This window comes from Aythya ferina, assembly GCF_964211825.1.
Source record: "Aythya ferina genome assembly, chromosome: 28".
Taxonomy (NCBI): Eukaryota; Metazoa; Chordata; class Aves; order Anseriformes; family Anatidae; genus Aythya; species Aythya ferina.
The window spans coordinates 2,862,237-2,875,442 of NC_140325.1; the positions used below are offsets into that span (position 1 = coordinate 2,862,237).

A 13,206-nucleotide genomic window follows, 5' to 3' on the forward strand; every position below is an offset into this window, starting at 1 on the left:
TGTTATTCCTTCCCTTTCTGGTGCATGAGCTGATTGTAACCAGTTTTCCTTTGCCCCTTTACTTTGGAGGTCAAGATATTTTCATGACAGAAGAACAAAAGAAGTACTATAATGCCATGAAAAAACTGGGCTCAAAGAAACCTCAAAAGCCTATTCCCCGACCTCTGGTGAGTATGTTATAAAGGGAACTGCAGAATAGACTTTCAAAGGAGTTTCAGCTCCAAAAGCAGCCTTTGTTCTAACTCAGGCTGGAGTGCACATCACCATGTTCTTGTCATTATAATCCAGGTATGATCTGAGAAAGGTTAAAATGCTACAGCTGTGGTTGGTGTTAATCAGTTGGCTCACTTGAATCAACAAAACAATCTGAAAATGCTGTGGCTGAGAGGCTATGCATAGAGAGGGGGTGGCTGCCTGGCGTTAGTGAGTAGGGTCCTGGACAGTCAGCCAGCCATGTGGGTTACATTGATTGAGATCTAAGCACGTTTCCCTGCCTTGTGAAAGGCTTTGTGGTGAGTCTCGTAGGTAATGCTATGGATAAGTCATCCTGCTCTTCTTCCTGACTACTGCCAGGATGCAAAATAAGTGATGTGAGTTCATGTACCCTGCAGTCAGAGCCACCACTGCAAGGGGGACCTGGCTGCTCTCTCCAGCTGTCAATGAAATTGCATCACTCTGCCTTTGCTCCCAACAAAGAGTGAGATATGCGCTGGTAGTAGGGTTGTGGTAGTCCATTTTTGATATAAATAGTAGCATTTTCCCTACCTTTCCCGTAAACAAATTGATTTGAGGCTAGAGGATGCCTTGAAAGCCTTAAAGGATTCTGAAAAACTATGTCCTGATGCACGTTGTTACCAAAAGGAAAACAACTTGCTGTCTTAACACTAGATTTTGTGTTCAAACCTGTTTGGATCATTGTCTCTCCCCATTTGCACAGAACCGTATTCAGGGAGCTGTCTTTGACTTTGTAACTCAGCAAGCTTTTGATATAGTCATCATGATGCTCATCTGCCTCAACATGGTGACCATGATGGTGGAGACAGACACACAAAGCAAGCAGATGGAGGACATCCTTTACTGGATCAACCTGGTGTTTGTCATCTTCTTCACCTGTGAGTGTGTGCTGAAGATGTTCGCCTTGCGGCACTATTATTTCACCATCGGGTGGAACATTTTTGACTTCGTGGTTGTGATTCTGTCCATTGTGGGTAAGTGCAATGCAACTTAGAAGGCTGTGAGTGTTAGGCTGTTTTTCCTGGTGTGTGCACAGTAAGGCACATTTTTGTCATTGAAGAGGATGTATAGGTACCAGGATTGCTGGCTTCTCTTTTTAGCCATGTGAAGAGATGGTGGCAGAGTTTGGCAGCTTAAAGTCCTGACTCATGCACCTTTCTCCCTCTATTCTGGCATTCATTTCCAGTTGTATGGAGTAAAACACTTGACAATTACTCTCCTTGTCTTTAAAAACAGAAATTTTACTCACCTCGTTGGAATGTTATAATGCTTACTAACCACTGAAAATAGCATTGCAGTGCTTCCTACATCAGCATGTGATTTGCACTCTTGTTTTCAGTTCAGTTGAATGTTGAATCAACCAGTTTCCTCCAACAGGTTTTTGTTTTTAGTAGCTAATCTGTAAAACACAGGAAACCTCACAAATACTACAGGGTTGCTTAAAGACCTGGCTGGACGCAGCTGTGCCCAGGCATACTGACAAAACAAAATTGGAACTCAGAGGCTGTCCTGCAGTGTAAAACTTAAATCAAAATTTGGCTGCTGCTCGAAATAACATTAGTCTTATGTGTGTTTAAGCATTTTCAAAACAGAGCCCATAACCTGAATGTGTTGTCTAGAATCCCATGGCAGAGTTAAGCAGCCAGACACCTCTTAAGAAACAGCTCATCCATCCTTACACAGGTGGAATTAATCACTCTGTAGCTGTACCTCTCCTACTCTCCAGGCAGGGGAGCTGTCTGGGGAGCCTGAGCAGCTAGCCAAGACTCAGATGCCTGAAAGTGAGGCCTCATAAACACAGAGCCCTTCTGAAAATCAATGTGTTTAGTGTTCCCAGTCCCCTGCCTAGGTTCAGAAGAGGAAGCAGACTGCACGTCACTGCATTGTCACTCTTGTCCCTTTCCTTCTTCTTTAGGAATGTTCCTGGCTGAAATCATTGAGAAGTATTTTGTATCACCCACGCTCTTCCGAGTCATCCGACTGGCTCGTATTGGACGTATCCTGCGTTTGATCAAAGGAGCCAAAGGAATCCGCACCTTGCTTTTTGCCTTAATGATGTCTTTGCCTGCCTTGTTCAACATCGGCCTCTTGCTGTTCTTGGTCATGTTCATCTTCTCCATCTTCGGCATGTCAAACTTTGCCTACGTCAAGCATGAGGCTGGCATAGATGATATGTTCAACTTCGAGACCTTTGGCAACAGCATGATCTGCTTGTTCCAGATCACCACATCGGCTGGCTGGGATGGCCTGCTGCTGCCCATCCTAAACCGGCCTCCAGACTGCGATCTAGACAAGGAGCATCCCGGGAGTGGTTTTAAGGGGGATTGTGGGAACCCTTCAGTGGGGATTTTTTTCTTTGTGAGTTACATCATCATCTCCTTCCTGATCGTGGTCAACATGTACATTGCCATCATCCTGGAGAACTTCAGCGTGGCGACAGAGGAGAGTGCGGATCCGCTGAGTGAGGATGACTTTGAAACTTTCTACGAGATTTGGGAGAAGTTCGATCCCGATGCCACGCAGTTCATAGAGTACAGCAAGCTCGCGGACTTTGCTGATGCTTTGGAACATCCTCTCCGGGTCCCCAAACCCAACACCATTGAACTCATTGCCATGGACCTGCCTATGGTAAGTGGAGACAGGATCCACTGTTTAGACATCCTGTTTGCCTTCACCAAACGTGTCCTGGGGGACAGTGGAGAGCTGGATATACTGAGACAACAGATGGAGGAAAGATTTGTGGCATCCAACCCTTCCAAAGTGTCTTATGAGCCCATCACAACTACGCTGCGGCGTAAGCAGGAAGAAGTCTCAGCAGTGGTTATGCAGAGGGCTTACAGGGCTCGTTTAGCCAGACGGGGGTTTGTTAGCCGAAGGCCTGTCCCCACAAAACTGGAAAACGGAGGAACAAACAGGGAGAAAAAAGAAGGCACCCCATCCACAGCATCTCTCCCGTCATATGACAGTGTGACTAAACCTGAGAAGGAGAAACAACAACGGGCAGAGGAAGGAAGACGAGAAAAGGCAAAAAGACAAAAAGATGTCAGGGAATCCAAGTGTTGAGACAAAATAATAGAATTGTACAAATTTAAAAATATTTGCAAGTGAAAAAGATTGTTTACAAACTTCATGAAATATATCAATACAGAACAGCTGTGGAGACACTTACCTGAAGATCTTATACCAAACATAGTCTGCTTACTATGTGACAGCGTTGCATCTAAAGCAGTGACCTACCACCTGTTTAAAGGACCCTTGTAAACAAACATTTAAAAACAAAAAAGGAAAAAAAATGGATTTTCTATTGTTTGGGCAGGTGGATACTGCATGTTCCACATCAGTCAATGCAACTTAGGACAAACAAGCAAAATAAAACACACACACACAGAAACAAAACCCGCTGCTGGGATTCATATATTTTCCAAAGCAGCCAAAAATGGATTTTATTTTCCCATTTTGTTGATTATTATTGAAAGAAAACCCAGAAGTCACGATGTTAAAGGGTTTGTTCATGCAAAATTAGATTTGCATTTAGCTAAGCAGCAAAATCAAAAAAAAAAAGTGAAAATAAGCAAAACAACAAAAAAAGAAACTAACCACCCATTTAGCCCATGCCATTTAATTAATTGTCATAGTTTATTTGATATTTATTATCTGCATTCTACTTTCTACATGGGCTTTACTTGGTTTGGGAGATGGGGTAATCGGGTACCTTCAGCCTGCAACCAGCGCAGGCTGATTTCCCCAAAACTAAAAGTGCTCGTTCAATGCATAGAAACGATTTGCATGATGGCATGCCGTGACCAGGAACCATGCATGAGGAATCATTAAGCCACAAGACACTCAGTAATCTGTCCACAGCAGTGTGTTAAGCCATAAATTCGAGGCACTCCACTGACTACCGTACACTGTATTTGGAGATAAACTTTAACAATAATCATGCCCTTCACCGGTACTTACCCGTTCTTAGCAATCTTTCATAGACCTGCCAGTAGAAAAAAAAAAAAAATGAAACAAGCAGATGAAATACTTGTGTGTGTGTATGTTTAACAGCGTGTCTTTTTTTTCCCATACAGCCGTCTTTTGCACACTGAAATATAACAAAACTAAATGCTGCTCTGGACCTCATCCAAGGGGAGATGTTAAAACCTGAGAATGGCTCGTTATACTCTGTCACTGTAAAACCAAAATCTAGGGCTTAAATACCAGCCAGTAAGTTAATTTGTATCCTGCGATATTTAGCATAATATTAATTATTAGTCAGCCTCCATCCTGCAGCGTAGACACTTTTTTTTTTTTTCCTTCCCCTGTGGAGATAAGTGCTAAAGACCGTAGCATGGCATCTCCATGGGTAGAGATGTGGGGAGCTTGCAGGGAGCTCACCGCACTCAGCTGGCCCACGGCCCTTGGGATCCCCGCTCCAGGCAGCTTTCAGCAGCCCCGACCCCTTCCTCCACTCCTCCGTTGGCTTTTGCAGCACTGCACGGGTTTGGGTTTGTGGTTTTTTTTATGCTTCTGTAGCCATGAGTTGTGGTTTGCTTTTTTTTGATGGAAGCAAAAGGCATTGCGTGCCCGTGGGCGGTGGGACCAGCACCAGCCCGGGGGTGCCAGGGGGGGCGAGCCGGGCGTCAGGTGCCTTCGCCTCCTTCCCATCTCTTACGCTTTCACGGACTGGCAACTAAAAAGGCCCTGCAGGGTGGGTAGGAATCAGAGCTACCTCTTGCCTAGTCTTCTCGCTGCAGCAGTAAATAGCGCCACAGAAGAGAAGGTCAAACATTTCTGTTTTCCTAGCGATCCCAGCCTCTCCGCCGTCCCCCGGCACGTTTCGCGGTGTCCTCCTGACTAAGCCAGCTCTCAGCCAGTGCTCTGGGCGCTGTTTTTTCTTCAGGGCCAGCACGGGTCTCCCCACAGGGTAAGGTTGGCAGCGCCGCAGCCCAAAGGAGACGCCGGGGTCGGCGCCGCTGCCGACCCCAGCCGGGCATCTCGCGGGCTGCGCCGCACGCGAGCGCGGTGTTGGACCGTGGACCAAAACCAAGGGCGCCCATCCTAGCGGAAAAAAAAAGGCACCAGAACCTGTCGATGGCAGGAGGAATCCTGGTTGGCGTAAGCTCACCCCCCCCACCCCATGACGTTTTTCCAGGAGTCGCTCGCAGCGCAGGAAGCCACGCAGCAGACAGCCGTGCCAAGTCAGCCGCTCGCCGCACGCAGGCCAGCCATCGCCGTGCCGGGAGCAGCTCTGCTGCGCCCAGGCACACAGCAAGGAACCTTTTCTATCCTGTCAGCTCTTGCCCCAGTCGCTCCTAGGATATGATGTATAATAACAGAGAAAAAACATACATATGTACAGGCTCCATTGTAAACAGCACAAGAAAAAAAAAAAATAGCTGAAAAGTGTGGTTGAACTTTTTAAGAGAATATTATAAATACTGTAATATATCATTTTATTTTATCAGCATGCCTTTTTGTAAATACAAAGAACTACAAAAATAATAGAATGGCTTCTGGCTTATGCCATTGTCCATGTTTATTTTTATTTTTTTAATATCTTTCTGTTGTCCTTAGACTTTAGATAGCCAGTAAATGTCCCCCAAAGAAGAAAACAAAACCCTACCCTCCAAAAAAAAATAATAAATAGATTTAAACAAACAATCAAAAGGCTTTATTGCAAGTGATCTTTGCAACATCAGGAGTAGGCATTTTTGGGTTCCAATGTGCAATAAGTTGACCACTTCTATGCAAGATTTGGCTAAACTTCATAATTGTTCTTAAGCTGGGCTATTGACTCGTAGGTGAAGCTTGGTACATTTAGCGTTCATGCTGGCACTTTCATTAAGCTGCTCAATTACTTTCAGAAAAATCCCTTCAGACTCTGTATATATATTTATTTTTTTAAACGTTAGATCTGTATTAAACGCGAGAGGCCGGTGGTGTCGTTAATCGGTATGGCTTAAAAAGGGAGAGGAACAAACAGTGTCTTCACCTGTTCTTTGGCTGGAGGCAAGTCCTTCTGCTCAGAGAAAAGTTTTGCAGGGTTTTTGCTTTGTTCTTCATCTCGGTTTGCTGCTCGGGGCAGGCAGCGCCATCAGCACAGGTGCTGAAGATACCGGATCTGCATTTCGGTGCGTCTTCACTGGGTGAAGCCAAGGACAGAGGGGAACTTGGGTCCAAAAGCATTAAGGACGTCGGTGTCATACACAAGTCTGAATTCAAAGGCATACACAGAGTTTATATTCCAGATTCAGGGTTGTGGGCATAAAGTGAGGGTGGTGTTGGCAATAAAAGGGGCATAGCCAAGAAGTCAAGACTACAACAAGTAGCTCTCTTCCCTCCCCCCATTTATCAAATTCCCCTTTTTGGTTAGTTTCTTACCGTGTTCTGAAAAGAGCAGAGGGGAAGGGCAAAAAAAGGAAATACCAATTAAAGCTGCTTTATTCACTTCTCCTGTTCACCTTTTTTTAAAATATAGAAGCCAATGTTGAACGACAACAAAAAATTAATAAAACCATGATGTTAGAGGCCACACCCGAGTTTGACTTATTTAATTTTCCGCCGCAAAAAAAAAAAAAAAAAAGTTAAAGCTGTACAAGATCAATAGTGAAGATTAGTGTATTAGAAATTGCATGGTGGCTCATAATGTTCTTACCCAACATGATTAAGAATTACGTTACTATAAGCCAAAAGACAATAAAATAAACGTTACCCTTTTCACTGTACAAGGTAAGGTTGTCTCGGTGTCCCAGTTATTTGCCTGGTTGCACTCTCCTTCCCCTCCATACTTCTTTTTTTGGTTGCTTTTTGGTTGAAAGCGTGCAAGAGAGCCCAGAGTAGGAGGCTGCTGGGGGGAGGTTGGTGTCTCAGCTCCTGCCAGTGCCTGGCTCGCCCTTGCTCCCAGTCTTGTGCCATGCTCAGGGCATCCCTGGGGACCGGTGGCTTGGTGGCCACAGGGCTCCTGGCCATGGGCATGGTGCCCCTCATCCCTTCGGGCATCGACCCCATCAGCCCAGCATCAGCTCCAGCTCCTCACACATCTTCTGTGGAACCAAAGGGCTGAGTCGTGTCTGAGCTCCGTGCCTCACCTCGCTGGGGGCCAGGATCTGAATTGAGTTGTTGCTCGTCAAATGGCCAAGGTAGCGCCTTGAAATTATTTCTTCTGCTAGGTCCAAATTAATTCACTAAACGTGACTTTTAGGGCCAGGCACTGCGCCTCGACATGGACAGCAACACAACCATTTTCAAAACAAATTAAAAAGAAACAAAAATCACTTCCCCTTTGCCAGGTGGCTGCATACTGTAATTATGCGCACAAAGGGCATGGTTTCCAGCAAGAGAAACATCATCTCCTCTTAGTACGGGAAGCAGGACCCCTGCCTTCTGCTCCCACTTTTACCCATCTGTAAAATGGGCATCTCATTACCTACCTCACAGGGGTGTTGTGAGGCTTAATTAGCAACTGAGTGTAACGATTTGGGACATGCAGCTAGCACGGGCACCACGGTGTGCACAGCACCAGCTTGGCCCATAAAAATGCTGCTACAAAAACCCTTCTTGGCCAGCAATGCTCCAGCTGAGGCAGCTTCCCCCTGCTGGGGTGAGACCCCGCTGCTTGCTTTGCTCAGGGGTTGGTCCAAGGCCCCCATGGCAACCTTGCTCCCCCAGCACCCCCAGGTTTTATTCTCTGCTTTATGGGAAGAAAGGAGGAGGACGGGACCAGTCGGGGGAGGTAGGAATGAGCACAGGGAAATGCAGCGGGCTGGGAGTTCAATGTCTGGACTTTGCGTTCCTTTGTATTGTACATCTTTTTACTTTGGAATTTGCAATAAAAAGCTGTGTCCAGCTTGGTTTCATTCTCTCTCTTGGATGCCCTATCATTCTGTTACCTTCACGATGTAGCTGAGCACGGTAAATGCCTGTCCTGTGCCCCAAAAGCACCACACGAACTTGCCTCGGTGCTTGGGCAGCTCTGGAAACCAGGAGGTGCAAAGTCTTCTTCCTGCTCACAGGGATGGGGCTGAGTTATCCCAAAAAGCATACAAAGGACAACAGCGATAACGTGACCTAGTTCTGACCAGGGACGTGGTACCAGAGCGATACAGGGATGTACATGGAGCTGAGCTTTTTGGGTTCAAGGCTGGCTGTTTGCTCAACGGGCTTTTAGTGTTCAGGGAGGCCAAGTGCTAAAATGCATTGGGGGAAGCATCCTGCCATAAATGCTGTGTGCTTGCTTCTGGACATCAGCCTACCCCTGCAAACAGACGGCACTAGGGGCAGATCTGTAACCCCTAAGCAACAGCACCTTGGGCTTTCACAAAGCCATCCCTGCAGAGTAAACACCCTCGTCCTTCACTGCGGTGAGGCTGTCAGGGATGCAGCATCCTCAAATCTCTGCTCCCTACCTCCCCATGCCCCCTCAAACGCCCCGGTTCCTGTGGCCTATGTGCTGCAGCGTGGCAGATGGCAAAGCCGCCTCTCCCACAGCTCCCCCAGGTCCGGTAACAGCGCGAGCGGGGCGGCCGCTGGGCTCTGACCTTCGCTTACTGTAAGGAGCAGCCCCGAGAGGAGCAGCCCTGTGCCAGGAACCGACCGCGCTGCTGCTTCAGGGAACAGCACTCTCTAAAGGGCAGGAGATAAAATTTCATTTAAAAGAAAAAAAAAAAAAAAAGATGAGTCGGTGTTATTTGTCCTTTATTTTCTTCTCTGTTACTGTATTCCACTGCTCGTTGCTTGGTTTGATGCAATCTGTTTCTTGATGCAAAATAAAGATTTTTAACTCGAATGACAGCAATCAGAACCAAAGCAAAAGGTTTTTATTTACTGCACAGCAGTTCCTTGGCTAAGAAATGGAGCGAAAAGCCCAGCCCCAATGTAGCAGACAGCCCAACAAGCAACCAAAGCCCCCACATTGGCCACAGGTTGAGCACCTAGAGCACACTCATCCCAAAACCCAGCTCCAGGAAAGCAAAGGGTGTTCAGGATGACTCCAAGCAGCACAAAACACCTCCATGACCATAGTGCATCAAGGCATTGGTGTTATAATTAACCTCTCTCCCACGAATAATTAATCCCAGCTCCTGGTTTAGCCTAATAACACAGCAGAGAGCTTTTGCCTCTGCCCAGGTTGGGTGCTGGGGGGCACCCAGAAGCTTTGCAGCCCAATGGACAGGGGGGTGCTGGATCCAGAGCATCGCAGTGCTGCCTGCCCAGGTACCTGTGGCCACCAGGATGCCTCCAAGCATCACCAACCTGCAACCCCGCAGCATGGAGGGGGGACTCTGAGGCTGCCAGGAGAAGCAGCCACCTCGGGGTGTTTGGGGATGCTCCACAGCCAGTGCTGTCAGCCCCCTGGAAAGGCAAAACGGACTGAATCAGGTGACAAGCTCAAACCTGATCCTCTGAATCATGTTGCTGGAGTTCATCTGGAGGGGATTCCTACAGGGCTTCCTAAAGCCAAGGAGAACACAGAACACACAGAGTTGGCCTCCAGCTCTCGGCCTCTCCACGAGGCTTTATTGCTGCTCGGTTTCCCTCCAGCCCCTTCTGGGAGATGCTCTGGTCCGGGTGATGTCCCTGCTTCAGGTGGTGCCTGAGCCCAGCAGCCAGCGACAGGAGTAGGCAGCAGCCAGGGTGACGAGGACGGAGACGAGGAACCCCCCGAGGATGCCGGAGACCACGGAGCTGACCCAGCCCAAGAGGCTGCGGGTGTATGGGGGGGGCGGCCGCCTCTCGAAGCGCAGCTCCCCCAAATCTCCCATGCCCCCAGCCAGGGCCCTCCTGCCCCGCGCCCCCACGGGCTGCTCGCCCTGCAGCAGCAGCCGCGAGGAGGTGAGGTGCTGCACGGTGCGGCCGTACTCCTCCACGTTCCTGCGTAGCTCCAGGCTCCTGTCCTGGTTCAGGTTTTTCCCCAGCTCCCGGGCTATGTCGGGGCGCCCGATTTGGTGGAGGCTGCGGACCAGCAGGTCCCAGGACATCCCCTCTCCCGCCGACTCCAGCCAGCTCCGCAGGGCTTCCGAGCAGCCAGGGCGGTGGCGGTGGCTGCCCCCCAGGAGCTCCATCTCCCCCTGGTCCTCCTGGGGTCCCAGCAGCTGTCCCTGGAGCTGGCGGCACTCGGACAGGGACAGCAGCGCGGCGATGCGGCTCATGGTGTGCCGTCCCACCTTGTCCGCCACCGTGTCCTTGCACCAGCTGCCTGCCACCAGCGAGAGCAGGATGAGTGCTGCGGGTACCCTTGACATCGTCACGTCCCAGAGACACGGCTCCCCCAGGTGACCTCACAAGCTGACACATTCCAGGGACGTGTCCCCTGTCACCCTGGTGGCGTTGTCCTTGTCCCTCCCAGGGCTGAGCATCAGTTTGTTGTTCCGGGGTCCTGTTGTCCCCAGCGACTTGTCACTGCTTTTTCAAGAGAGGATTTGGCCGTGGCTCAGCCAGGACACCTCCACCAGCCTCAGCCCCACTCCTAAACACAAGGGCAGAAGCTGCCATTTCCTTGCCAGGAGAGTGGATGCAGAGCCCTGCAAACCCCACTGGGCTGGAAATGGGGCCCGTTCCCCTCTCCACCCCACAGTCCGAGGGAGCAGAAAGCAGAGCAGGGTTCAACCGAGGGGATTTTGCACAGGGAGCAGCCGAGGAGCCGTAACCACGAGGTGGCAATGCAGCCCTGGCGACAGCAGCCTCCCCAGGCACTCACACTTGATAACCCATGTCGTGATAAGGCTCCTTTTTCCCAGAACAAGTGTGTTTCTCCCCAAACAGCCCCAGCATGGGGTGATGCACAAGGCAGGGACCCAGGAGCAGGACCGATGCCCTCACCAGAGGCTTGGTAGGCTGGCATTAGGGGGCTCTGTCCTCCAGCATCCCCTCTCCTGGCTCACTCCATCATCACAACCCTGCAACCCTCAAGCTGCAGGGCTCAGGCATGGCAGGGATGGGTCTGGAGCTGACTTTGCCACCTCAGATGGATTTAGCCACTGGACGAGGACTACCACAGACTCACGGAGGCAAACCACACATTGTGGAGGCTGTTTTCAATCCCATCGCAAAGATCAGAGAAGAATTGCCCCTGGAGAATGGATTTCTCCAAGATTTTGGTCCAGGACCTTCAGGAGCTTCAGTAAGGAGAGGTCTGGAGGGTGATGGTGAGGTTGGGACGGCTGCTTCGTGCCCTGCTGGGGAGCATTTCCAGGAGTTTTCACCTCACCAAAAGCTCAGCCTCTGTCTAAACGGGGCACACACCTGGCCAGGTTCATATGGAGCCACCCAGCTGAGTGGCCTGAGTCCAGGCACCCAACCCAGCACCGTGGTCCTACCAAAACTGAACGAATTCTGCATGGAAAAAAGCAACCAACCAACAAGACAAAAACCCAAATCCAGCTGTGGGCTACCGCTGTCACAGAGGCCTTCAACGAGATCACTTTTTCTATGCTGCTCTTATCAGAGCTTGCTACAGAAAGTCTCTTTTAAACAAACCTGTTCTCTGCCCCATTCCTGCTGCCACGTGGAGGTGGGTTTCTCCTGCTGGGAGAAGCAGAGGAGCTGGGGAGATCAGAGCATCCCCCAAAACGCCAGGAGCTCGGGCTGGCTCAAGCGGGCAGGATTCACCAGCTTTGTGGTGTTACTCAGCCACACGCATGCTTTCCATTTTCAAGTCTCCAAATCCCTCCAAAAGGTCAGGGCCCGGCTGCAAATTCATCTCAGTGCTCTGCAGTGCCAGGAAGCATCCACCTCAGCCGCCTTTGCCATCACATCCCAGCTGGAAGCAGCCTCCAGCTGAGCTTTCCATGCTCTGGGACCCAGCTCTGCTCTCCCCAAGGCACTATTTTGGGTCCCCCCCAGCAGCGATAGCTCAGCCACTGCCAGGGGCCTTCGCCGGCACATGGAGGCACTTTGCTGGCCATGGCTGGACTCAGGAACAAAAGCAGAGGCTGCTGCCCAAGCAAGGGGCCCCTGAAACCCAACACGGCCCGTATAGGGACAGGGGGAGGGGAGCACTGCAAAACCCCAAACCCCACCGGCTGGATGTGAGGTGTGAAGTGCCACCAGCTTCTGCGTGCTCGGCCTCGGGATGCTCGCAGCAGGTGGGGAACAGCAGAACCAAGCCTCCCTTTGCAGGAGGAGGAGGAGGAGGAGGAAGGAGCCTTCTTCCCATTTTCCAGGCTTGCAGCTCGGCAGCCCATCTACCAAGTAATTTATTCATAGCACAGTAACCTCAGGGGGTCCCAATAAAAGGCCAGAGCTGGCCTCATTGTCACAGATGCCGAGCACGCACAAAGGGCTCCACGCACCTCCACGGACACCAACAAGAGCCAGGAACGCCACCACGGCCCCCCTGCCCTCCGCAGCTCCTCGCCCCGCTGCCCACGGAGGCACCCTGGTGTCGCCCAGCTAATTAGCACAATTAATTCTGCCCCGCGACCCAGGCTGCTCGCCTGGCACCGCCGCTGAGCCGCGGTCCCAGAGCCCGGAGGGAGAGGCGATGCCGCCCGCCAGCCCCACCGAGGCGCGTGGGAAAAGGAGCAAGCAGGCACCCAGCCGGCTTTTCCCCTGACGTTCATTAACGAAGGCGGCTGTTAACGAGAGCATCAAAGCACAGCTTCCCCTCCGAGGCTGCGCATGCTCGTTTGATGGGAATCTCACAGAGTTTCAGGAGGAAACTGCCTCGCTCCCCCTGTCTGCCCAGATTTGCAGGGTCCCCATCCATAATCGAGAGCTTCCCTTTCCAAAAACCTCCAGCCCTGGAGCGTGATCTTGAACCAGCAAAACTGACACCAGCAACAGCAGAGGCAGGTGTTCTGCTGTTACTCAGCTTAAAACAAACTAAAAATTGCACCTGGTGCTGACAGAGAGACAACATAACCCAGCAGCAGCAAAAACCTAAGCAGCACCGACGCTAAAACCCCACTGAAACCCCAAAGCTAACTGCCCCATGGCCATGCTGAATCCATGAGCCCCCCAGAATTTGGGTGGGGGGTCCTCTAC

The 13,206-nt window shown here is 50.5% G+C and overlaps 2 protein-coding genes and 1 long non-coding RNA gene across 10 annotated transcripts in view; 1 reads left to right on the plus strand and 2 right to left on the minus strand.

The window, feature by feature from the left end:
* SCN8A (sodium voltage-gated channel alpha subunit 8) overlaps positions 1-6,754 on the plus strand; it is a 67,406-nt gene extending 60,652 nt beyond the window's left edge. For all 8 annotated transcript variants that reach the window (XM_084500062.1, XM_084500064.1, XM_084500060.1 and 5 more), the window contains 3 exons: positions 63-167; positions 938-1,208; positions 2,150-6,754. In XM_084500062.1, coding sequence (XP_084356188.1) covers positions 63-167; positions 938-1,208; positions 2,150-3,297 — 1,524 coding nt within the window. In that variant the 3' untranslated portion in view covers positions 3,298-6,754. The remainder of the gene's footprint in view (positions 1-62; positions 168-937; positions 1,209-2,149) is intronic.
* Positions 5,871-7,979, minus strand: LOC311424710. Its single transcript, XR_014686168.1, has 2 exons — positions 6,935-7,979; positions 5,871-6,434 (listed from the first exon to the last, which is right to left on the minus strand). It is a non-coding gene; the product is annotated as an uncharacterized lncRNA (long non-coding RNA).
* Positions 7,980-9,803: 1,824 nt separating this feature from the next.
* On the minus strand, positions 9,804-10,463 carry TMDD1 (transmembrane and death domain 1; the record flags this gene model as incomplete). Its single annotated transcript, XM_084499849.1, has 1 exon — positions 9,804-10,463. One exon carries the CDS (start codon positions 10,461-10,463, stop codon positions 9,804-9,806), a length of 660 nt encoding a protein of 219 aa, XP_084355975.1.
* Positions 10,464-13,206: the final 2,743 nt, after the last annotated feature.